We start from the raw sequence: 26,686 nt of genomic DNA, 5'->3' as shown, positions 1-26,686 counted from the left end.
CAGAACAGAGGAGAGAAAAGCTCGAGCTCGAATTATGCAGCCGTGTGCAAAAAAGACAGAGATTTATTCTTGGTGTATCATAATATATGAAATTAATTATTGAACAAACTAATAACTCAAACAGCCCAGTACTGATTCTCCTATGGTGTCAGTGGAGTCTGTGATTCACAGTGAAGTCAGAGCAAGTGACATGATAAAGCAATTATACTGAATAAAAAGACACATTTCATCAACATAATGCATCAGAGTGGAGTTTAAGTTTAGTGTGAATACTAAGGGGAACAAATCAAGAAGATAATAGGGAGAGAGGGAGACAGACAGCTGAAAGACATGCGCATATTTCAATATTAATCACCTCAGTAATATTTTAACAGGCTTTAAAAATCCAATCCTGAGCATATTGCCTCTGACTGTTGGCAATGATTATCTGCCCCATGCTGCTCAGGACCTCTGAGCATTGTTCTAGAGGGCCAGACAGACTGACCTGCAAACTGGGACTGACATAGCACTTAAACTCGTCCCCGCCCTGCTCAGCTTCACCAACATCTCCCAACGGAAATATCACAGGCCATCAGTCCCCAAACCTCACGCTCCTCTCCGCCTCAATTTCCCTCTAAATCCAAGCCATCCTTGGAAAACCACCTTAAAACTCGGTGATTATCCGTCTCTTCCGTGTCTGGTGGGGCTCAGGTCGGATGATCCCTACATTGCCAGACGGTGGTCATCGTATCTGAGGAGAGAGAGGTCGAGGAGGTGGTGGTTGATGAAAAGAGAGTCATCAATAGTGAATGTAGACCTATTCCCCTTGTTCCCACTGCTTCGGCCATTAAAGTTTAAACACGCTGATCTGCGATTGTGCCTGTCAGACAGGTGACTCCAAGGAAACAATGATATGAGCTAAAGATGTTTCTGAAATGGAAGTTGTTAACGAGTAAATGTGACAAAAATCGGAGCGTAATTGAAGCCAGCATGGCTGCACATTATTTCCCTTCTCTTATTGTGACAGCGAGAACATGTTGATCCAAGAATACAAAACATGGCCTCCCATTACGGTGCAACAGCTCATTGTCTATGTACACCTGCATATGTCTATGCATGTGCCTGTGTGCATGTGTGTAGACCAGAGTTCAGACTTGGATGTGTTTGTGTGTGAGGTTTTAGGTGAAGGGAAAAGAGCAACACAATGTGTGGGGCAGGGTGTCTCACTAATGAGGCTTTATAGCAGTGGGATGCGAGTCACACACACAGACAATGGTCAGGGGAACATTTAGTGTCTCCTCTCCATTCCTCACACATCATGCTGAGGCAGCTTTTACTTAGTCACTCTCCTCTGTCCTCTCTTCCCAGACACACAGCCGAAGATGAAAACATCTGCCTTCGTTTCGCAGCGCTTTATCAAACGTTTTGCTTGCAAAGAGTTTGCCTCTAACAACAGGTGAATGTCAGGCTAACAAGACCCAGATGGGAGGCATCAGTGCAGTCTGGCCCTAATTTGTATCAGCTCACAGTGAAATGCATTCGCTGTTTGATGTGGCTGACAAATTTGATAGAATACAAAGTCAGGAGTGGATGTTAGCCCTCGCTATAGGCTGTCACTGAGTGTCCAAATCTATAAATTTAGCTTTGAACTGCAGTTTTTTATTACAGCAAAATAAAAAATAAAATGCTGGTATGATGTAAAGGAGTGAGAGAGAGAGGGGGGAGAGAGACAGAGAGAGAGAGAGGGAGAGAGAGGGAGGGAGAGAGAGAGAGAGAGAGAGAGAGAGCTCTAACAGGTGTCGACTAGGACTGCCCATGGACCAAACACTGCGATAAGCGGTACAGTGGACACAGCCGCTCTGAATGGGAGCGTCAGACTGCCGCGCGTCCCTCATTTGGAAGTGCGTCAAAAAGTGCTCCAGCAGGTATTTTACCAGGCTTCAATTCCTCTGAAGTAAGCGCCGTTCAAACTCCATTTACCACCTGGAGAGAAAACAGGGGGATTAAGCGCTGATTAAGAAACTCTCATCACTTTCCTGGCATCTCCTGCTCGCCCGTCGGCTCCCCGTCTCTCCATTTGGCACTCCGGCGGTCCAAAGTCCTTCAGTCATTTTGTTGGTGGGACGCGGACTGAGCCGATACACAGAAGAATTTTAGCCTCTCCAAAAATAATTCGGATTATAAAGAGCCGATGGTGAGTTTTTATTTGACTTTTTTCTGTTTCTTGTAACGGATCTAATTCAAGCAGAAACATGCTTTTGGCGCACTGTAGATACACGCTTTACGCATTTTACGTGTGTCACCTGTAAAAAATGTAAATTATTATTTATCTTATTTCTAGAAAAAAATATTATATTATTTATTTGTGCAAATATTCGTTTAATATTTATCTTTATAATTTCATTTCAATAAATCCTCTCTACCTTAACACTACAGTTACATTATGTATATAACAGTGGTTAATAAGCCAAATCAGTAATTGAGTGCCTTTTGCTCTCTTTGCTCATCTTTCCAGATATAAAGAGGTGGAGGGATCTTTCAAAAGCACATCCAGGTTAACAGTGTTCCTGAAAACGGTTCATTTTTTATTGTGGACGGTGGAAACGAGATAGAAGTGTGGAGTCATAACATGGTTGTGTCAGGAAAAGATCTCTGATGAACTTTTGTCACTTGCAGTCATGGGTTTAAGTGAGACGTCCACATGAAGTGAGATCCTGTGCTTCGAAGGGGGGGCGCGAAAAAAGATTTTTCTCTTCTGAAAAAGCTGTAAATCACTCTGCAAGCAAACAAACAACCCCTCCACTCCCCCCTCAATGAGCTGAATTTGACATCAGCCCCCATTCCAGCACACTTTTAACAAGCTCCGCTCTCACAACAGCCCTCTCAGTGCCAGTCATGGTTTCTGTCTGATGCTGAAAATTAAACTGACTGGAGGACAACACAGGAAGTCAAAAAGGTGAACGGATCTAACTGCTCAGTTAGATTATGTTTTTTGTAGTGTGTCACCACAAATCTGACACGTCCAGATTTTTGTGTTTATTTTCTTAAACGCTGTGGTGTGTAAAGGCCCCATTTTAAATCTTGCTCCTGGTCCGTTGGACATCTTTATTGTTTCTCTAGGATCCAGTTATTTCCCTCCTGGCTACCTTACTGCCATTTTTGTTCTCTCTCTCATACTTAGCCCAGTGATACACTGTTTTCCCTCCACTCCTCCCAACATCCCTCTTCACCTTTTCATACCATACTGGTTCTCTGAGAAGCTTCATCCTGGCCGGCACTATTCCAGCCAAGGGGGAAGAGGACTTCCTGACGCTGGCCGCCTCGCGGCTCAGCCGCAGGAAACGTGTCATTGGAGCTGCTGTAGGTGTGGCCATGGTTCTAATACTGTTGGTGGCCATTCCCCTGCTGGTCCACACAACCAAAGGGAGGAACACCGGAAATGCAGGGAGCCATTACGAAATGCTGGGAACCTGCAGGATGGTATGTGACCCCCACAGTACGTCTCAGCCTGGCCAGGAGTTGACAGCTGTATCTCCACTGCCCCAGGATCCTTCTGGGAAGAAGATAAAGTCAGGGATACGTGGGCCTCAAGGGATCCCTGGCCCTCAAGGAGAACCGGGACCTCCTGGCAAACCAGGGCCACAGGGGCCCCCAGGTCCAGGTCCTGGTGGCTATTCTCCCTCGCTCTACACTCCCAAAATCGCCTTTTACGCGGGCCTACGTAAGCAGCACGAGGGGAGTGAAATACTGAAATTTGATGATGTGGTGACCAATGTAGGTAACTACTACGAGCCCAGCACTGGCAAGTTCACCTGTCCTCTGCCTGGCATCTACTTCTTCACCTACCATGTTCTAATGAGAGGGGGTGATGGGACCAGCATGTGGGCAGACCTGAAGAAGAACGGACTGGTAAGTAAACGTATGTGTGAGTATGTGCATGCATGAACATGTGCTGACAGAGGAGGGTCTGTACTGTATGTATGTGTTTGTATGTATGCGCACACACGACCATGCAACGGATCTTTTTTTTTTTAACCATTCTGTGCTGCCATTGACTCACACTCACCTCTGTTGCATTGAGCTCTTCAGATTCAGAGCACATTCCACTTAGCATGTGGCAACATGACAACCAACGAATGAAATAGCACTCTTTCTCCTCATTAAGGGGAATTCATGCTATACGGCCCAAAATCACAGCTACAGATATTTGCATTTCCACATGTGCTGTCGCTAAATGACAAGTGGCAGAATGCAGCCATCGCCACCGCCGCCGCTGCCACCAAAAGGAACAGTCTAATTAGTAAGTATCATACACAGAGCTTGATTATCGCCTAAACACAAGTGCAAAAGAGCACCGGAGAAATGTCTGTCAGTGCGCGGACCAGTCAGTTTACACCTCAGCTAAATAAATAATGAATGTAAAATTGACAGTCCACTCATCCACTCCCTCATTCCCCAGACACTAATTAAAGACAGAGGGGCTGATGGGGGGAAGAGGAAGAGGAGAGGTGGGATAAATCACAGGGATTTCATCAGAGGACTCCAAATTCAGGAAACATTCTTCAAGTTGCTTTTCGCATTCATTCATTCATCAAGGACCTTAAATGCAAATGCTCTCGTCTCAGACCTCACTCTCCAGACATGCAGTGCGCCAAGGACTGTCTAAACAAGTGCACACTGGCTGATGTAGGCTCAGACATGCTGTGCTGGTTCATCAACACGACCGCAAATACGGTTGATTTAGATGGCAAGTTTAGGTGAAATGTTTAAAGTCGTTCTTCACTAATCATCGTTTGATTGCTTATGCTTGGTGAATATGTGTTTAAGGCTGCCAGCCTAATGTCCTATATTGTCATTCAAGTCATCTTAGTCTGCTTAATAATTTACACACCTTAGATTAGATCCCCGAACACCCGCCTTACTTTCCTCTCCTAACCCCTCCCAAGCTTGTTCATTGATTCTCCATTAATTATCTTTTCGCTCAACTCAATCATTTAACTTCACCCAGGTCCGTCTGACGCCTGTCAGGTGGCCTCCTTAAAGTTGTGGTAGATAGAGCTCTCACCTCACAGGGATCTGCCCAAACAGAGCTTATGTTAGATGAAAGTGGAGTGTAAATGAAGTGCTGCCGAATGCCTGATCATGTTTGGAGTTATTGAAGCCCTGAGGCAGGTGGGTACTCTATCTGTCAGTCAGTGGCAGGAGTTTACTAAATGGGCAGTATGTCGTACAAGTTGCATTCCCGATTGTAGAACCAAATGGGCTGTTTTACCCTCGCCGTAGGTGCTGAGGCTTTATTGGAGATTTTCTCTGCCTGTTGGGTTTTTCTTAAGCCACAGCCACAAATTTGCCACTTTCTCTTTTACGCTTGTGTTGTAACTTTTACACCTCAACGGATAAGGTCATTTGTAACCTTGGTTTTGTTAGGCAGCCAGTCCAAAAAGATTCAGGACTCGCAGACAGATTCAGCGAGAATGAATGAAACACAAGAGACTCGACATGACGGGGGCATACCGAGACGTCCACTTGGAGAGACAGTGAAAGTGGGGGAGCAAAACAAGACAAGTGAGTTGATGGGGAGATCAGGGGTGGAGCAGAGGAAGATGGATGACTTAATGGAGGTGTGGAGACAGTGGGCTGGTAGACGAGGCATCAGGGAGGCTGCTGGTGAAGGCCAGGATGAGATCAGGCGCGATGACCAATGGACACCTACTCAAAACGTCTCGGCTTGACAAGTGATCAAGGCTGGCCAGAAAGAGAGACAAAACTGGTTTATAGACTGCACCAAAGTGCGGAGAGAAACAGTTCGAAAGCAGTAAATGAATTAATCGTGGACACCAGTTGATTTCCTCTGGGAGTTTCTGATGTGTAAGTCCTTGTTAACACTGCATTGGCTGTTGGACTGTGACTGTGTCATGTGACGAGTGTGGTATCAGATCTCAGGAGGATGTGCTGACTGTGACAGGGCTTCCATGGGATTCCTATAGATCCGATACCTATTACCTTCACTAAATCCCCTCTCGGTAAAGCCTACCTGCTTACACCTCAATCTAACTTTCACAAATCATTGCCGCATGACAGGGCTTCAGTCGGGATTTGTGATTGAAGGGGGTCACACTTCAGTTGCTTCCATGTTTGTAATAAGACTGTAATGGACTTACAGTACAATCACAATTTGTGATGCGAATGATTGCTCAACGCTGTGACACCATTTTCTTGTTATGAAACACAAGGCACAGGTTGCCAAATTTGATAAGATGATGAATCCATATTATAATCTTATGATTCTTAAAGACACAATGTGTAAATATTATGTATTATTATTAATCATGGGGCTTTCCCTCCGGAAACTGGGGTTTATGTCGTGTTTATGACCACCAGTGAAGAAAATGTGTAACTTGTACGTAACATAAGTAAATGAACATTAGTAAATTACATAACTGATGTCAAAGGTGATGTCACGTAACATATGTTACACCACTTTTGCCCTTTTCATAAACCTAACCAAGCATTTTTTGTTTTTGCCTTACCCTACCCAAGTAGTTTATTTGACTTAATCCTGACTAAGTAGTTTATTTCGACTAATCCTTACCAAGTAATGTTTATTTTGCTTGAAGATGCACTTTGTAGTTTTGGGGTAGAGATTTTAATCAGAAGAGAAAAATCTTTATTGATGGATTTATGCCTAACAAACTAAATACATTCTCGCTTCAAACAGTGTTCTGGGGACATTTGTTTCCTCTGAGAACAGCTTGTTTATTTCAGTTAAAATTGTAAGTACTTAAATTCTGAGTTTGAATTTCTTCTCCAAAGCAACCTAGTGCCCCTTTAATCCTAACCAAGTAGTTGATTTTGCCTCAGCCTAACCCAATAGTTATTTGTTGGTTTTTTTACTAAACTGCGACCTTTTGACAATGTTAATAACATTTAAAAATGTTTGTCAGGACACTATATTAAAAGTCTAACCTGACATTGTTTATTACATATCGTTGCTTACTTGACCACAGAGCATTTCTTTTGAAAGTCTCACTGAGACATTGCATATAAAGTATAAGTGCTAACTTGACCTAACTTGTCAGGTGCACAACAGAAGCTAGAGGGGTAGATCAGTGTCACAGTTTGATGCTTGAGGCCACTGACCAAGCTGCTGAATTTGACGAGTTAGAAGTGAGAACATGTTGTTTCACGTTGTGTTTAGTCTCGTACGCTGACGTTCTCTCTCACACTCTGACTCTCTCCCAGAAGTTAAAGCGAAAGGCAACCGTGGGCAAAATTACTGGTTTCTCTCGCTTTGAACACTGTAGTAATGTTTAGGATAATCTAAATACACAAGTCAACAAAATATACAACAAAAGTCATTTTTTTGGACATTTTAATGCAGCTGTGTAACATATTACATTTTTAATGATTGAATATTGATTTCTTTAAATATAAATGATTATAAATGCACTTCTCATCTGTGTCACTGCTCTTATAAATGTGTGTAATTACTCTATCCTTAATTCACTGTCGAGGATATATGAGCTGTGTCCTACTTAATATTCCAGCTTCAAATGTTAATAACACAGTCTGCTAATGGTGGCATGCTCTGCGTTGAAGGGTAATACGTCATGCATGTACACCCCACAGAACTTCCCCCTTTACCCTCATTAACTATTATGTGAGCTGTATATGTATATATGTAATCTCAATACAGTGTAGACAAATAGATCCTGGCTCAGCTCCTATTTAATCTCCCCCTTGTTTTTTTTACCTGTCATAGACTATTTTAATAGCTCATTTAAAGGTCAAGCTCTTTCACACTGTGGTGTTAAAATGTCATCACTTGCTGTAATGACCAGTACCTGTATTAACTCCCCCAGTTTGGAGACATAGATATGCTACAGGTGAAATATAATTAGCCTCAGAGCGAGGGGAAAGAAAGGGCTAGATACATGGCAGAATGTGCTCGGTGAAGACAAGTCAAATGTTGTATTTTTAGTCCGTAAGAGATCAAAATAAGATATCATATTGCGCCTCTGATGAACCAGAAATTAGAAAAAGGTTCAACCCTTTCACCATTACAGTGCAGCAGACTACAGACTGTAATACTGAATGGCAGGTAATAGCAATCTAAGGTACGGTTCAACGCTACAGTCGCTTGTCGCCATGTAATCCCTGGGCTCCCAGAGGAGAGGGACAACCTATTCAATAAATATTCTATTTTCACAACATCACCCCACGTCCCCCTCCACCGTCCCCAACCCTCCTGCCATGTGCTGGAGTCCCTTAGGTAAGTTTAACAGCTACTTTTCTATTGTCCCCGCTCTAAGAGGTCAGTATATCACAGTGAATGAATCCTGTCAGTTTTATTACCAGTGGAGCACAGCACCACAGATAAAAACAAGACTTCATATAGCACCACCACATCTCCCTGGTCTCACAAAATAGCCTCGCTTGATCAGTCTGTGACTCTACCCCCCCCCTTCCTCCACCCTCTGCTCCTTGTTTTTTTTTTTCCTCCCTCTCCCGTCTTTTAGTCCATCCTTGTCTGTCTTCTGCGCCGTGGCTCCACTTGTATAGAAAATGACACTGCAGCTGCTCCCCCCACTCTCCTCCATCCTCCTCGCCTGTGGCCCCCTCTGCTCCCAGGCGTGTTTACTGGAGGCCCTATAATGAAAGGGCTAGGCGGAGACAGAGACAGCCCCAGGCAAGCCCTGGGGGCCCCTGCCTCACGGCTCACAACCTCTCCAGCTCCAGGATCAGCACAGTGTGCTGCCTGGTTCACACGGATCAGGCTGTGTCCTTCAGCCGTATCCATCTCCTCTCTTGGCTTCCAGTCCTAATCCCACCACCATGACTCCCTCATGCCTCTCCGTCTGTTATATGCATTAATGGATGGCTTGCATTATACCTCAATGTACAGGAACATCAGCCAAAGCATCAATTCATATATCACACATTGGCAAAATGATCTGTAGGCTGAGTGATGAATATTATTCTGTTGTATAGAATTCAGCTGCACTTGCATGCATTGAGTCATGAGAATCAGAGAAGGCCTGAGGGGGAAAGATCTCCCTACATCTCCCTCCGTTACACTGTTTGGCCAAAATAATGAGCCAGATGACATATGCCTGGTGTCAATAGGAAGCCACAAGAACAGCATCACTGTCAGCTGCAGCCAAAGATGCAAATGTGATATTGGCTGTCACTACACATGTCAAGCAGAACAACAATATAACCTTTACAGATGACAATGGATTGGTGCCGTTATGTGAGAGATGGTCTTATGAGGGCCTAAGAAAGGGTAAATTGAATTCAGTGTTTAATTACACTAATTGGGCTGTTTGGGTAACATTGTTTGCTCAAATCGTTTTGGAAAAAATTTAGGCCTGATTTTATAGCAAGGCGCTTAGATTTTTCTAAATGCTAAATATATATTTTGTACTTGCTATAAGAGATTCTTACGCATGTACTGATAACTATTAACATTATATTCAAGCACTAGCTATATGGACTGTGGTAAGAGAAATTAATTTTTGCGCTTATGAATTTAGATTTGGCTCTAAAGCACATAATATAACATGGATAGATATAAATATAAAGGATTTCAAATTACATTAGAATATTTTTTATTAAATAATCTAACTGGTTACACTTGTCATTTGTCATAACCACGGGAAATTAAATATTGTATGATGTACTGTCCACATCTTTCTGATTTTTTTAGCCAAATTAGATTTTAGTTTCAATCGACTTTATTTAACTTTTCAAAACAAACTTGATGTAGCAAATTTCTAGTATATGAACATAATGTCTAAGAGACAGAAATGCAATGAAGTACACTACATTTACATGAAACCTACAGTAACATGGTCATTCAGCTTCTTACTTCTGCCAAGGAGGTTATGTTTTTACACGTGTTTGTTTGTTTGTTTATTGGTATGTTTGCAGGTTTTGGGAGTAATGGAATACATGTAATAGGATTATGGAATTAGGATACAACAAACGGTAACTGTATACATGTAAAGTGACAGAAAAAAGATGTAATTCAATGCATAGATCTTGATGAAAAAAGTCAAGCATATAAAGGTGGCTGATATTGTGTATAATTTGAGTACATCTTAAAGCTGTCATAGGTGGTTTAAAATTAAGAGTGATACAGGGCTATTGAGTTTGATATTGGATTAGGCTTGATTGAATTAAAGGGGACTGTTGGGCCTTGGCGGAGGTATGCGCTCTACTGAGAGCCATTCTAGTTTAATCTTTATTGGTGCCTGGGGGGAAATTCACATCTTACAAGCACACAGACAGACAACATGTACAACAAGAAAATCGATAAAGAACAGAAAGAACAGAAATCAGAGAGGTGACATTAAAAAGCTATATACAATATATACTCCACAATACACAGGTGATTTATATACATGAGTTTATTAATGTACAGTAGGGATGCCCAAATTAACCGGCACTAGTTTGAAAATATCGGTATGTCAGACAACGGCAAAAAATCTAATACTGTGCAACTCTAAATATACAGCTTTCTGGTTTTCTGTCCAGACTTTCACTTCTCCACACTCCAGACAGGTGTTACTGTATCTTACTTTTACCTCCTCACCAAGTTCTCTTTATTGTATTTTTTTTTCAACTTCTTCTACATATTGCGGCTTACAGTGCACACTTATCCTCCGCTAAAACGAGAAAAGCTCAACAGCTTTGCTTTGAGAAATACAGCCATTTTAAAAACACCCCTGAGGACTACAGTATCTGAAATCTAATGAAACAAGACTGTTGTGGTAGAGCAGCAATAGCTGTGCTCGGTTTCACTGCTTGGTTGTTGAGCTGTGAGGCCTCAGGAGATTTACCTCTCTGCTGCCTTAATCAGTTTGGTTTGGACTGGACAGGGACATGCATTTCACTGGTCACTAACATACTGTATTTTGGATGCATCATCCACGACCTGCATTTAATCTAAGGAGACCTACAGATAGTGTCCAGGAAATTGAACACATTTCCAGGGTTGATAGATGGTAGACAATGTGCTCAGGCGAGGGCAGAATGGATCGGTGCAGGGGGAAAAGAGCATATTTTTTTAGTTACAGTAATTCAGGCTCTGTTGCTCGGCGATTGACTGTTTTCAAATTGATGCATGCTCATTGGGGAGAAAGGGGCCCCAGTGATGGGAATGACATGATGGTAGTTGAGTTGCAGATCATATTCTGTGGCTGTCATGGAGATGTGCGTGGCTCGTCTGGCTGCTGACACAGATTGAGTGCTCCCAGCGTAGATGGACACTGAGCCAGACACAAGGCCACTGATGGCTGACATATGCCTGATGATTGGAGCGGCTACACCAGAATTATTGATACATCCTGCTCAGGAGATTCTTAGGAATGCAATCTAGTGTATAAATATATTTTTCTGCAATTTTTTTGCATTTGTTAAAAACATTTGCGGACACTTTAGCGACATTTAGACTAGAATCTTAAAGTGTGGTACATCATTTTTCTATATCCTGTATATTATTTAAGATAAATAGTTGAAAATAGAGTTGTTCAATCATACAATACATTTTGGGCCTCATGAGTCTCTTGCAAGACTGACATACTATCTAAGGCCCTTTACATACACAACCCAGTTTAAAGCACCCTATACGAAGACACTGTACCATCAAAATGGTTTTGAAGCTGTTATTTTAAGGTAAAACAGTTACATAATGGTGCTTTAAATGTTTTTAATGAGGCAGTGACACACTGAATACTTTGTATGTTGCCTCTTTGATTAAACGAAAAATTGTATAGACAAATTCTGTTTCCTCTACAACTGCAACTCAGCCCAGTATATATTTAAATCTCTACAATGAGTAAACCCAATTAAATGTGTTAACAAACAAGTAAAGATCCACTGCCGCTAGGTCAATAAGACCAAACTCACATGCGGCATGCAAATTTGAAACTGTCTGGCTTCAGCATAGCCACTCGATATCATGCATATTGAGCTGGGCCGGGATCATAAGCAACAGGTCAATAGCTGGTGCAGATAGTGATGCCGTTTCTCGGCTGAACCAGTTTCCCCATAGACAACCTGTTGTCCCCAGTGAGTCCGCTTATATCCACAACCCAATCAGATCTCCATCCTCGGCATCTTTGTCCTGAGCCACCGGCCACAGCTGATCAATAAGAGGCAGAGTGGCCGCGTTCTCAGTCCACCCCTGGGGTCACAGGTCACAGCCCCATCCATCTGTTTATCTGACATGTATGTGGAGGTGATGTCATGCACATGAGTCTCTCATTTGAAGGCGGTTAATAAGTAATCTAGACCCATCCTGCGAAAAATATCTAGCGTGTTAAAGAATATACTGAGATATGGTAGTTTTTGTTGTAAGGAGCTGCAGAGTGAGCTGTTGAGCAAGTGGCGCTGACATTTGTGAGTGTTTGCTCAGTTTTGTCCAAGTTCTAATTGTCAATGCGTGTGTCCTCTGTGGGTGACAGGTAAGAGCCAGCGCCATCGCTCAGGACGCTGATCAGAATTACGACTACGCCTCCAACAGTGTGATCCTGCATTTGGACGTGGGCGATGAGGTGTGTGTGCAGCTGGACGGAGGGAAGGTCCACGGAGGGAACACAAACAAGTACAGCACCTTCTCCGGCTTCCTCATCTACCCAGACTGAATCTGAAACCCCGGAGAACGGACACAAACACACACACAGGAAATACTCACATGTACGTATGCAAATTAATGCGCACACACAGACATGCGTGCACACAATGCCTGCATGTGCACACACAAATATACACACATACACACACACATGCAGACACTGAGATTACAACAGAAAAGTGAAGTGTGGATTGAGTGAAAATCAGAGATAAGTGGAATTAGGTGGAGTTGTGTGATTTTGAGCCAAGCATCATGAGCAACTGCATTTACTGGAGCCCTTTGTGTGCAAATATGAATACCAGAAGATGTACAGTATAGGTGCACATAACAATTGCACGTTGTGGCTCTGAAATATCTTAAAAAATACTTTGATGTGTTCCATATTAACTGACATCGTGAGAATATAACAAACACCATCAGTCTAATTGTTTTTTTTACCGCAATAATGGTGTTAAGGGTGCCGTTAATCAAAGATGACTATGCTGAGGTAAATGCACACCTACTTGTATTCCAGTCTTATACATTTCTGCTCTCCATTCCAGTGACCTCTGATCAAACGGCCTGCTGTCTATTTTGCAAATCATCATTGTAAAAAAAAATTTTTTTCGTTTTGCCCTCAAGCGAATTCCACCAGATGAAATGAATAGAGCCCCTGTTGTGATTCACCCTGCATTGGGGCTGATTTAAAAAAAGGCCATCTGAATAAACACAGATGTTTGACCTGTCATTCCTGTTCGTTCATGACGCAGGACATCACACAGCAAGATAAAACAAAACATAGTCGAATGACACTTGTGTGTGATGAAGTTTTAATTGCCAAGTGCATTACTGACAATATGTTTTGCGTGTGTAAGTGTGTGTGGGTATGTCAGTATGTGTGAGTGGATAAACTGTAAGATAATGAAGCAGCTGCAGTGTTTTATTTACACCAAATGTTGTATAATACCTTACAGGCACGTTACTGTAATTACACTGCCATACCTACTTAGTACTTTATTTTTGAGAGATCCTGTCATCATATGTATAAACACAGTGACCCCCGGATGGGCTATCTGGTATGCTGAATAGGTTGATTAGACAGTTGCTATTAAAATATCTATACCTACCTTGTCTGTGTTCTTGTTTTGGGATGGTGAAGATCAGGGTTAATTCATGTAAGTACACACACAAGGACTACTTTTTCAGTTTTAATTTGGAGTGAACACTCGCAGAATTGGATGTATGACACGGAAGCGTGGACTTACATCCGAGATCGAAGCAACAGTGGCGAATCAACAGTGGCGGACCACAGTTACTGCCTGCTACAACATGGATTTCCAATATGTCTTAAGACACTGTCGAAGACACAAACATTAATACCGCTGTATTGATCTGAGCTTATAATACACCCAGGATCTGCAAAATCCAGCCATTTTAAATGTAACAATATAGTGATCAATTGTACAAGCAAACTAAATTGGTGCAGTGTTCGATAAGGCTGGACATTGTTTATCAGGGTTTTGAACAGAGATAATTTGTTGGAAAGCCCACATATAACAAGAAATGCATACAGGGAGTTGGTTAGAATTTTGCCTTAAATAATACTCGTACATGTCTCTTAATTTATTGATAATCTTAGTGATTTTAGTGACGCCATGCTGTGCTCCAGCCTACATCTCTGCATACATTCAGTACATTTACAGTGCTATGTGAAATAGAACACCAAATCAACTCCTAAATTTGATTAGGGCAGCCACTGATAAATATTTTCATTACTGATCCTTCTAATGATTATTTTCATGATTAATCACCATTTCTTTTGCTCTGTAAAATGTCTGAAAAAAGTCAAACCTGGCCTTACGATTTCTCAGGGACTGAGATGACTTCAAATGCTTTGTTTTGTTTCAACTAACAGCCTGTAAACCCAAAGACTTTCAGTAAAAAGGGGCACTATGTAGTTTGGAAAAATAAATCCAGATACTCAGAACTCTACAATATTGATAATAATAAAAACTCAGAAATATTTATTATTTCCATAACTGCATAAATAACCCTTCCGCGGAGGAAATAAGGTCCCCAGAACACTGTTTGAAGCTAGAAAGGTGGCAGGGTCCGCCAAATACAAACAAAGTAAAGCAATATGAAATTGTGTTGTCCTCTAAGGTCAGTTTGTTTATTCAGTTTATCCAGTTATGAAAACGAAGAGCTTGTTTATTTAGTTGAAGCGTGAAAATCAATGAATGAGGATTTCTCCCTTCTTATGAATCTACATCTATAAACTGTTTTAACATGGTGTGAAATGATAAACACCATATATGTTGACACTGGGTGTCACTTCATTGATGGTTATGCAAAAATAAATAAAAACCAACAATTATTACAAATCTCAGCTATGTGCAATATAAAGCTAGAGTCAGAATATTAATATTTCTGCAGTATGTCGTTTTCTACACTTCATTTGACCAGTTTATTATATATTTTCCATAAAGGTACTTTAGCATTTCCTAAACCAAAGAGAGACATCATCTCCATGTTAAAAAGAATGAATCTTAGATTATTGGCAAAAAGGGATAGTGTCTAATTAGAGTAGAGAGCGGATGGCTTTCTAGACTTAAAGGATTTGGAGAATCTGTTGCTCCTGAGCGGAGAAAGAGGGATGTAGCCGCGCCATGCCTGGGCCCAGCCCCCGGCTCTCTCTCCTGGCAGATTCCAGTTGAAAGTTAATTGGACGGGGAGAGGTCTGAGACAGGCTGCGCTGAGGCCCATTAGTGATTCCCCTGTCGAATGCAGAGCCACGAGGATCACAGACTCACAAATAGGAGGATTAAAATAATCAATAGCCTTGACTTCCATCGACCACACACATACACACACACACCAAGTAATTAGTGGACAACCTATTCAGCAGTGGACTATGACACCCTCCTGAACCTTACCCCACACACACACATAAGCTCCACACTCCACTAGCTGTGGTGCCTAATGAGGGGAAATAGTTGTGGCTGCTTGTGAAGAAAATGAAGAAAAGGTCAGGAAGCCACCAAACAGCCTTCTACTGCTCATATCCTGGTGCTTTGTCACCAAATCATATCTTGAAAAATTGACCACACGCAGCCAAAGTATAAAATATTTTTAGGCTAAAATTTGAGTTGGCAATCCATCAGGAGAAACCAACATTGTCTCCAACAGCCAATAATGGATTATTTTGACTAGCACCAAAGCATAGACTCATGATTAAATTCTTCTTTGGCTCAAGACAGCATGAAGAACAGCTCAAGCTATTACTCTTGCATTATACAGTGTATATTTTGACAGTTTTAGTGTGCTTTTTAACATAGCAGATTCCAGCAGCAACACTGCCCTCTTGTGTCCAAGGAAAAACATAGACGCTTCGTGTACAACCTATTAAGACAAGGTTGTCACACATCTTGCACCTTATTCTATTGAATCAAACAAATCTGTTAATAAACAACCAAGATACGTTTTCAGGAAACACATTTATTTAGCAACAAAATTGGGGTGAATTAAAACAATGGGAACCCATTTGAAATGTCTCTTTCTACCTAATGACAGTATGGCTTTGAATATACTGCTTATCTGCAGAATCTGAGGAGGAACAAGTTCCTCAGCCAAAGCAAGTCTTAGCCAATGATACAGTAAGTCGCCGACAGTTTTTACGTATATATATATTAATGTCCCATCCAACTTGAACACACTGGTATCAATAGTTACAGTTTTTCATGATCAATTTATGTCGTCTTAAGTGCTGCATCTTGGAATGTTATTGCAAACAATGCAAGCACAATGCAAGACTCCTGAATGCATACAAGTTGGTCACGTGTGAATGGACCTGACAGCAATTGCGAGTCATTTGTGTTTTTTTTTTAAGGAATGTAAAGGCACTTCTTAAATTAAAGGTGGAACTAATCCATGGAAAAGGCTGAAGGGGGACTGTAGAAGCTAACTGCAAAAAGGGGGTATGTGTGACAGGATAAAAAAAAAAAGCAGGATGCTCTTTGTCTTCACCCGTTCATGACCATCCTGACGAGTTCTGTAAAAGAGGCGAGAAAGAGACAAATGTTAGATTCATGGTCGAGATCTTGGCAGAGACCCCCTCCAACTACAGCATATGGCGCCAAGGCTCCCCCTCCTCATCCAGCTTTGGTTAGGCTGGGTGGGAGGTGCTGTATTTGGAGGCAGATCCCCTATATTCTGCTCATCCATAGGAAAAAGAAGGGTTTAGGAAGGTATGAGAGAAAGAGGTGAGGTAATCATCTCTATCTCCTATTCAGCCAAAGCATTTGGCCGTGTCTACAATCCAAGAAGAGCTGGTTAGAGAAGCCATCCTCGCTGTTTGCTTTCCTCTAGTTGAGAAGCAGAGAAAAGGGGAGAAGATCAAGGGGAGCTACACTCCAGTCAGAGAGTGGCCAGCTGAAAATTCAGCTTCCATCAGTACAGAGGAGAAAACAATCAGCACAAGAGCAACTCATTGCAATTCTCTGGTTAGTAGAAAAAGGGACTGGTCCACTCTCCCAAAGCTGGTGGCTGTACTTGAATGTAAAACATGTCTACAATGTAAGAAACTGTTTGATCTGTCTATGAAAAGAGCAACACCTCTAACACCAACAGAGGAAAAAAGCGTATTGTAATAGCACCAATGACATGCAAATGAGATTAGAAGAGCCGGCATTGTGACCTCCACACCCATCAGATAATTCGACAGTGGCCACCAGACTTTCTCTGAATGAGACCAGTCACTTCCCTGTGTGTCCACCATATCCCCTCATAAACTGAGGGGAGTCCCAGACACATGCAGAGGGGCATGCTGCAGCCAGGGGCCAAGACAGAGGGCTGCAGGAGAGAGACAGAACAGCAGGGAGGCTACACATGGGTCAAAGCCTCAGGACTAAAGATGAGAGGAACCGCTAGGCTTTCCCACAGACACCTACGGGTCAAATCTACTTCACAACGGCACATTGTTTCTGTTTGCCAATATGAAGGGCACCACTACAGTTGATTAGTGTTAGGGTGGCCTAATGGGAGTGGATTATTTCACAACTAAAATGCAGGAAAGCCTGGAGGTGCCATCTCATTGTATACCCAATGCCCGTACCAGCCCTCAGCCCGACATGATGTGGCGGACAAATGCTGCGGAGGAAGAACAGTTAACACACTGTCAGCAGTTGACATTTATACATGGCCTCTTAAATCAGTCCACAAGTGTAAAGAAAACACATACTAGACAGTAGACAGTAACCTAATAGACACTCGAGTTTAATAGTTAAGGGGGCTTTCAATAATTGCCTTTAGATAACTCGGACTTTAGGGGTGCAACGATTCTCCAAATCCAAGAGTCCGTTTACATACATTTTCATAAATAATCTTGATAAATTAAATTAGAAAACAAAATAAATAAAAAACCTAAAACCTGTCAAAACCAGCAAAAAGTATTTGAATCATGGGATGTGAATGGACTTGTTTGTACTTTACGAGCAGCCCCTAAATGCACCATGTAGCATGCAGTCAGGCAACAAAAACAGACAGCTGTTTATCACAGACTGAGAGAGAAATCTCAGGTTTTGAGATGAGGAGCAGGTCGGTTTGAGGGGAGAAGTGTCTTTTTTCACAGTATTTGCAGGACCACAACTTGAGAACATGGACAATTGTTTTGCTGCTTCAATCTCAGTTTCAGAATCGTCACACCCCTAAAGAACAAAACTTTACACACATAAATAAACACAGAACACAAAGTGTAATTCATGACCAAGGTTTCTTGGGTATGATGGTTAAATTGAATACTTTGCAGATTTACGGCAACAACACTGTCACACATCATCGGCCTGATTATAGCAAGTATCCCATTTTGTTCTTGTTTCTTCTTCACTCTCACCTTCATAATTGATGCAGCCATTTGCATCTTCGTGCCCCGCCAACAGCGTCTCCACTTCCTCCTCTGTCATTTTCTCACCTGTAAATGGAACATTTTCACATTACATGGGTGGGAAAAAAAAGGATTTCACACATACAGAAAAATGAATAATACAGAAAATGATTAAGATAATCCTATAAAATAGATACCTCACAGTGCCAAATGAATTTACAAACATGCACATCAAGTTTTCAGTAAATTAGTTTTGCATTGATACTGTCCATTATGGCGATTACAGTACTGTGCTGTCAGTGAAAAATGTAAATGGTGTGTATAAAAGAAATCAACCCAAAAATAGTCCACCTATCCAGAGATGTTCATTCACGGGTGATAAATATGGAACTTGCCTAACGTGGTGAGGACGTGACGAAGCTCTGCTCCCATTACTGTGCCGTTGCCCTCCTTGTCAAAGACACGCAATCCCTCCACAAAATCCTCCATGGAGCCCTGATCTTTATTTTTAGCGATGGCCTGGAACATGGGCAGGAACTGCTCAAAGTCTAGCATCTTGTGGTTCATCTCTGCAAAAAGATAAGAAAAACAAATTATAGGAGGCAAGTCTCTGGGCAGTGCAACGTTATCACTGAAAGATTAAGAGAGAAAAGCTAGTGTTTTTCAGCACAATTACATGTTTTATGCACATTAAAGACATATATATCCTAGTTTTCCTCTCACCCTCAGCCTTGGGGTTGCCCAGGACTTTGAGCACCTCAGCGTTGACAGGGTTCTGTCCCAGGGCCCGCATGACGTCCCCACACTGGCTGTAGCTGATCTTCCCATCTCCTGTCCTGTCGAACAGCAGGAATGCCTCCTTAAACTCTGCAGGATACACAAACACACGACGAATTAGAGAATGGGTATGAATTATAGCAGAGGTGAAGAGACAAGCAGACATGTATGTAGGAATTATATGGAGATAAGAAGTGAAATGACAATAGATGAAACAATAGAGCTAGACAGATGGGAAAGAAAGTGAGAACAAGCAGACTAGAGAAGGCACAGATCATGACAAGTGATTAAGCGGTTATCTGAGCAGGCAGAGCACAAAGCACCAGAATGACTAACCCGGGTAGGTCTTTAAGGCCACTATAGGTGAGATATCTCTTGCTGGCCTATCCAGGATAATACATGTCTGACAAATTGTACCCCCAAACTCATGTTGCACAGGCATGCTTTGCTCAAACACTCAAAACTTACATTTCAAAGCTGAAATGTGAATTTTTAAAATCAATATGTCATTACTATTTACAATTTAGGGTTGGTTGGCTTCCGGTTTTGCTGATCCAGTCATGTGTACGAGCTGTCAACCGGTTTGACTTTACGTAAACTGACTAAACTGCCATTTTTAACTGTAAGTTGTGACGTTGTGGAAAATCAAAAAGTAATTTTTCACAGTGGGACATAGTGAGAGGAAGCCACTGAGTCACATGCAACACCGATGGGTAAATTTAGTACTCCCGATTAAAAGTTCCAGTTGGCTGGATACAAAACCAGTTTGAATTTTTTACATTGGCCCAACCTTAATCCATTTGCATGGTAGAGTGGAAGCGATCACTAAAAACAATTTGTTCTCTGTACTCTGTGGTTAACATTGCAAACATCCAGCTAATTTCCCCAATTCAACAAATACTTTATTTATGTCAGTCATCTGGTCAGTCTTGGATTTTGTCCACAACAAATCAACACACGGTTAAACAACTTTATCAGTGAAATACTACATGCTCTGTCATCCTTGTTGTAGTTTGAACATGCAAACACTTATGGATTAAGTTTCCAAAAGCATCAAATAGTGTTGTCATGACAGTGGAATTTCTCATTTTGATACAAATCATAAAAAGTATTGATACAATATGAGGGCATGATATTTAGATTTTTATAAAAAGATAAATTTAACAAGGCTTGTGTACTGTGTGTTAAGCATAACATCAAGAACAGTATCTAAACTAATTTACTACTGAGCATAGTCAGAAGAGTGGAAGGAGGCAGATCTATGTGGGCACTGCAGCAGTGCATGTGTCAACTTGCTTTCGGAGAGAAGAGAGAGAGAGAGAAAGCTCAGCTGGTACAGGCCTATTGATACTGTGGAAAATGAGTATTAAAACTTTTTCAAATATTCAGAATCGATATGTAATGATATTTTGGAACTACAGGTGAAGGCATATAAGTGTAGTAGTAACTATGCATGCCATAGCATAAATAAAGCTTTAGAACAACCAGAATATGGATAGAGTAAGTTTTAAAGACTGTTTTTAAAACTCTGAAGATAAAGATAATGTAGCTTTTTAAAGAGATGTATTATCTTGAAGAAAATGAGACCATCCTAAAGGCTGTATGTCTAAACAGAAGTAATCAGATTTTCCACTGAACATCAACAACAGATAAAAATCTTTAAATAGTCAACAGAAGCACTCACTAAAGTCAACAAGATAAGTGTATTTACAGTTAACTTATATTTTAAACAATTACATTACAGTGGCTGTATTTCTGACCCCCCAACAATTCTAAAAGTTGCCCTTGATCTTCATGCTTGGAAAAAAAAATCTTGAGTAAAATGCCACAACCAACAAAATGTTCAGTAATTTCACTTGATAACCCTAACCACAGACGTAATGAATCAACCTTTTTTTCTGCTATTGCAACTGTCAGGAGGCTTTAAACTGAGAAAGCTCACAAACAGGAAATAACTTTTCAGTCCATCGCCTGCCAAAGCATCAAACAAAAACCTCGAATGTGACTCAACTTATACTGTTATACGACTTGTCTGTAACAGATTCATGTCATCTCTAACATTATAACTCATTTTATGATAGCAAACAAAAGATTAGTGTGTAAATATTTCACTTGGTTTAAGTTAATAGTTTTACCCGATTTAGCGTCTGGTAGAGTCTATCAGGCAGCATGGTCTTGCAGTAAGCTTGAAAAATGTGCTTTCAAAAACTTTCAAATGCTTAATCTGACATCCCTACTGTTTGCCAACACAGCTTTGACATCAATATTTTACAGCACTGCTGAAAAGTCAATACAGCCGTCAGCTACCTGAGCCTTCTAAGGCATTCACATTACCATATATTGAGTATTGATGCTTAATCAACTGTCAGCAAAGATGCAATCTTGTCATTGATCAAAAGGTTGATTAATGTAGCTTTAATCTAACATCAACCATTGTAGTTGTTAGGCTCAACAGCCAAACAAAAAAAGCTTATCTGAGATCTTGTTATCAGGGAGAAGTGGAGTTGGATTACACAATATCCGGGCAGTGGTCTGTTCCCAATGTTGTGGGACAAGGCTATTCCCCAAAAAAGCTCAGGCACTGTTGTGGAGTTTTTCCTGTTCTGAGGAATGTGCCTCTTCCCTTGTAGCCTGTGAGGACTTTTTCCCAACACCATATTTGGTATTAGAGGAGTGGAGGAAAGTAGGAGGAGAGTGAGAGTAGCTACAGCCTATTATGTCAACGATGATTAAACAAACCAGCCCTAGGACACAAACCATCCACCACTGTATCAAGCACCAAAAAAGGGCACACTCGTGGAGATGGACCGCTTGGAAGATAACAGGCAAAGTTTATGGCAAACGGACACATCCAGGAATGACCACTGTCTTATGAGAACGGGTAAGTACTGCTAATGCATGATTGACCACATAACGTTACAAAAACACTGAAACACACGGTCAAAGCTGGTAAGTACTATTACGTTGTATATGCAACATATGACTGATTTGGACGTACCAAACAACAGTGCAAAGCGACTCTCATTCACATTTATTACAGTTTAGGTTACTCCAAAACCAACATGCAGATCACACCCTAAACACTCGGAGATAGCCATCAGTTTTTGTGCTAAGGCGGTCCCCATTTCGCTGACTTACCATGAATTTGATCCACGTTAAATTCAATCTGGAAAGGACAAGCAGTTGCAAGTGGAAAGTGGTGAAACAGTACGGAAATAAGGAAGGAAAACCTAGCCTACAACCACGACTGCTATGACAGGCGAGCACAGAGCAGGGTGATAGTGGAGATACAGGGCAAAGTGTCTTCTCAACCAAGCAAGAATGAAAGCATGCACAACAAGCGAGATCTGGAAAATGTCACAACACAAAATCAAAACTCACCAAGGATTTGATCTTCCGTGAATTCAGACTGTTCAAAGAGAAATTAAGCGACATGAAAATGGTTCCCTTTGCAGCGCAGCGTAAAGCTAACTTGGGTTAACATCAATCGCATTAAAACATATTTTTCAGTTTGTTAGATCAACTCAAGCCAGATATTACCCGACTACAGCACATACAGCAATGCCTGGTGTACTCGCAGGTACTTTGGACACATTAATAAGGATATAGTGGGGTTAACTTTATCTTTCGTGTAAGCTAACGTTAGCTTCTCAAAAGTTGCACTTCCGCTAGCGACCACAGAGCCAATTCAGATATTCAAACTCAATTTAACGTCTTTGGAAAGCTAAACGAGAATCTTGACACAATAATTCAATTACACAAAAACGTGAATAATGCTGGTTAAGTGGAGTGGAACAAAAAAAAAACCCACCATAGCTGTGTTGGCTGAGGTGTGTCCGAGGCGTCGGCAAGCCAAAGAATGTGTGACGGCTCTCAGAGAAGGGCAGGGTGAGAAAACCCGAGCGGGAGTGCGTCATGACGTAATGCACGCACGACGTACAACAGCCACGCTCCATATATAGGAATGAACATCTAGGCATGGTGTGTGATTTACACTGCATGACTTATATGCCTTAAAAGTCCTTAAACTATTTATTCTATGTTTGAGGTGACTGATACATAGAGTAAGTAACTTTAAGCTGAATTTAGGAGCTGAGTTTAATTCACTTATTCTGACCAGCCTGCCCTTATATCAATTATAAAGGGATTTAAATACTCAAAGCCCCCATCCAGAAGCTGTTCATCTTGTGCTCACCTTAAATCTGAGTTTAAGGCATGTACCTACAAGCATGATTTTATATTGCAACTAGTGTCAGTGGGAAATTTGAAGCCTACAATGCACATACAAAACTGACCAGACTCTAGTTTCTCTAGAGCAGAGCTGTCCAAAGTGAGGACTGTGGACCAAAGTTGGCCCACAATGAGGTTCAATATGGCCTGCCAGATGTTTCTAGCTTAAAAAACAAGAAAAGAAAAGAAGAAGAAGTAAGAAATTATAACATGAATAACTGTTTGTGATATCTTAACAATTCAATACTATATAATAGGTGCTTGCTCTTGGCCCGTGGCCCTCCATTAACTTTCAGTTTTGGTCCTCCAATCATAAGAGTTTGGGCACCCCTGCTCTAGAGCTTTGTAGCTGAAGCTTTATACATCTTGTGTCAAGTACTTCCATTCTTTAAATGCTAATATTTGCATCTCAATGTATTTGACCTTTTAACAAGGTAATTGAACATTTTCTCTGACATAAACTATTATTCCAAGTACTGGATTTTATGTCGCAATACATGTTTGGAGGGGGCTCTTTAAAATAAGGTGTGTTTAAGCAGCCCGCCCTTAACCTCACAATGTAATCATCGAGTCGATTGGGTCCTACTGTATGTTAACTGATGTGTGTCGTGATTAAGACACACATTTTTAAGATGTTTAAAAGGATGTTTGTCTCTTTGTGCTGTGTAATCTTGACTCCACTTGCCTAAATAAATGCATGACTGCAGTGAATGACTTTGCTAGGCTTTGCATTAAGGATGTGAGCGTCTGGCCGTGCAGGAACGATGGATTAATACAGGCCTGTGAGACCATGGACTCATGTCACATCACTTAACAGCCTGGCTAAAGTGCTGTCTGTGCTCAGCGGGGGCTCTGGCCCCCCCTGTCTTGTCTGTGGTCCCACTGTGAGCAGAAGCGGATATCTTAACATGGCCCACATATCCTCGCAAGCTAAATGGGACAGTCTCAATCTATAAAATCATGCAGGACACACAGTGTAACACTTAAGCACATGAGGATGGCAGCAAAGCTAAAGCACCAACAAAGCCAAAGCACTTTAGGACAAAGTCTAATGTGGGCATCAATATAGTTTGAAATATTGAGTTTTTTCAACATTTCTTTACATTAAAGTGTTATGTCTAATTGGTCTATGCCTGCCTTTGACATGAGAACACTGTAATGGTGTGGACTTATGTAATGTTAGCATGTTGTCATTGATCAAGGTACCTACTGATGTAATCTTCGTATCATCCTTTATTTATTTCATTCTTTTCTTAATCTCTTTATTTGCATTGCTTTTGTGATTTTGCCTATTTTATCACCATTATTCCTTTACTAATCATTCATATTGACATTTTGTGTTTTGGTCTTCTCCTTAGACAAGGCAACCTTCTCTGGCTTGAACTCTTAAGCCGCTATATAAATAAAAGTCATTATTATTACTTATCTTTTTAATAAATTACTATATTTACTGATATCTTATATTTACTAATTGAATACATTAATACAATTATTTATTTCAGTCGGTATTCAGGAAATCTTACACAAATGCCTGATATCAATCACAAAGTTTACAAAAAGAAAAGAGTTTTAAAAGAGCTTCTCTAACTTCCATGAACATTTTCTGTCTGTATAATCCATTACTCTGACCTCTGGCCTATACTTTAAAGAAAATGCACAATTCTTTTCTCAGAGCACTGAAGAAATGGGGTGATTCGAAATCCAGTAGCATCATGTGTTCCTTTTAACATATTACAAAAGATGCATCCAAATGTATTATTGAGCTCCGACAAAGACGTGCGTCAGAGGAAGCTGAAAAATGAAACTATAATTCTGAACAGACTCTGCAGCACCATCTACTCTGCCATAACATGCTACTCTCCATAAATACTTCATGCAGAATATTGTAAATAATGGAGTACAGAATTTGCTGCTGGACAGACTATAAAATAATCACACATTTTCTATAAAACCTCGAACTCTTGTTGCCTTAAACGTTTTATTTTGTATAAGCAGACAACATAAGACGCAACCAAGACAAAGGTTACTGTACCATATCTGTGACATGATGAATCAATGGTGTGCCTCAGGTTTGTCAGGTTCTATCTGTGACTTATCTCACAAGCTGTTATCCAAATCACGGGACTCTGTGGAGGTCTATTCTCTGTGTAGCCAGTTTTCAGTTTTGAAAAATGGGTCAAGTCAAAGCTCACTAAATTTTTAATCTAGTGGAAAAATCTATGTCCTCTCTTTGAGTTTGGACTTATCTTTTGTTATTTTTCCTTCTTGAAACGATCACAAGATCTGTGTGTAGGATAGAAGGAGATTGGTATTAATTTGTGGGACCTTCTCAATGAAAGAAATAGTACATACTGTGACAAGAAACAGCCTGTTTGTCCCTAAGGAGGCCACTGACTGACTGACAGCATCACGTTCAGTGCCCCATTTCTTTGCTTTACATTCTGTCGTATTCCAGATTGAAGCTGATAGCTTATTAGCATCAAAAACTTAGACAGCTGCTCTGTAAATCACCAGCATGTTATGTTTTTATGGAACTTATTGAAAAAATATTCTATTATATATATATATATATATATATATATATATATATATAATATAAATATTCATGAAATAAGATTGATTAATAGAATAAGATTTGTAAACGTAGCCCTAATTTCTGAGTGCCCCACATTAGCTTTGTCTTAAGAAGTAGTGACTCCACTCACCTCCAAAGTACTTGGGTCAAACGGTGTATCCGAGGGGCGCAGCATCCTCGGTTTCTGCTCTGGAGCCGATTTTGGAGCCACAGGAGTCGTAGGGAGGCAGGGGTACGGAGGACCCAGTCTGGGTTGACCCACTGGTGAAGGAGACTTTTTAATGGAGGGTTCTCTTTTAGGAGCCATTGGTGATGTCCTGGGCAGCCAGAAGTTAGTGTCAGACGTCTGAGAACAGCTGCCGCTGTGGCTGCTGAGAGGAGATACCAAGTAAAGTGTGTCAGCTGTGCGTAGCCTGTGGAGGTGGGGGCGGGGGGAGAAGCCGGTTGATGAAGCTGATGATGCTCAGGGACCGGCAGGTGGATGAGGCAGAGGTGGATGTAGGTATGGAGAAGCATGTGAGTGAATTTGTGAAGCAAGGCGTAGGAGGAGCAGAGATGAAAAGTGGAGTGTGGAATAACGAGGGGGATGGATATAGAAAGAAGCAGGCGCCTCTGTATGACTCCA

The 26,686-nt window shown here is 41.2% G+C and overlaps 2 protein-coding genes across 5 annotated transcripts; one reads left to right on the top strand and one right to left on the bottom strand.

Moving 5' to 3' along the window:
• Positions 1–3,177: 3,177 nt before the first annotated feature.
• c1ql4a (complement component 1, q subcomponent-like 4) lies at positions 3,178–13,711 on the top strand. Its single transcript, XM_084367325.1, has 2 exons — positions 3,178–3,888; positions 12,450–13,711. The coding sequence occupies exons 1-2, from the start codon at positions 3,352–3,354 to the stop codon at positions 12,627–12,629; spliced, it is 717 nt and encodes a 238-aa protein (XP_084223451.1). The 5' UTR covers positions 3,178–3,351; the 3' UTR covers positions 12,630–13,711.
• Positions 13,712–16,076: 2,365 nt separating this feature from the next.
• On the bottom strand, positions 16,077–26,394 carry LOC311264923 (myosin light polypeptide 6). Of its 4 annotated transcripts, XM_084366134.1 has the most exons (7): positions 26,192–26,394; positions 22,395–22,422; positions 19,203–19,346; positions 18,875–19,048; positions 18,489–18,566; positions 17,712–17,746; positions 16,077–16,649 (listed from the first exon to the last, which is right to left on the bottom strand). In XM_084366134.1, exons 1-6 carry the CDS (start codon positions 26,366–26,368, stop codon positions 17,718–17,720), a joined length of 630 nt encoding a protein of 209 aa, XP_084222260.1. In that variant the 5' UTR covers positions 26,369–26,394; the 3' UTR covers positions 16,077–16,649; positions 17,712–17,717. The 4 variants fall into 4 exon arrangements, with proteins under 4 accessions (XP_084222260.1, XP_084222259.1, XP_084222262.1 ...); XM_084366133.1 differs by lacking the exon at positions 17,712–17,746 and having other exon boundaries at positions 26,192–26,392; XM_084366136.1 differs by lacking the exons at positions 17,712–17,746; positions 22,395–22,422 and adding an exon at positions 22,638–22,665 and having other exon boundaries at positions 26,192–26,387.
• Between the last annotated feature and the right edge of the window lie 292 nt (positions 26,395–26,686).

The sequence above is a fragment of the Pagrus pagrus genome, assembly GCF_965226575.1.
Source record: "Pagrus pagrus genome assembly, chromosome: 11".
NCBI lineage: Eukaryota > Metazoa > Chordata > Actinopteri > Spariformes > Sparidae > Pagrus > Pagrus pagrus.
Note: the sequence above shows the minus strand (reverse complement) of the source record. Positions and strands in the feature narration are given on the sequence as shown.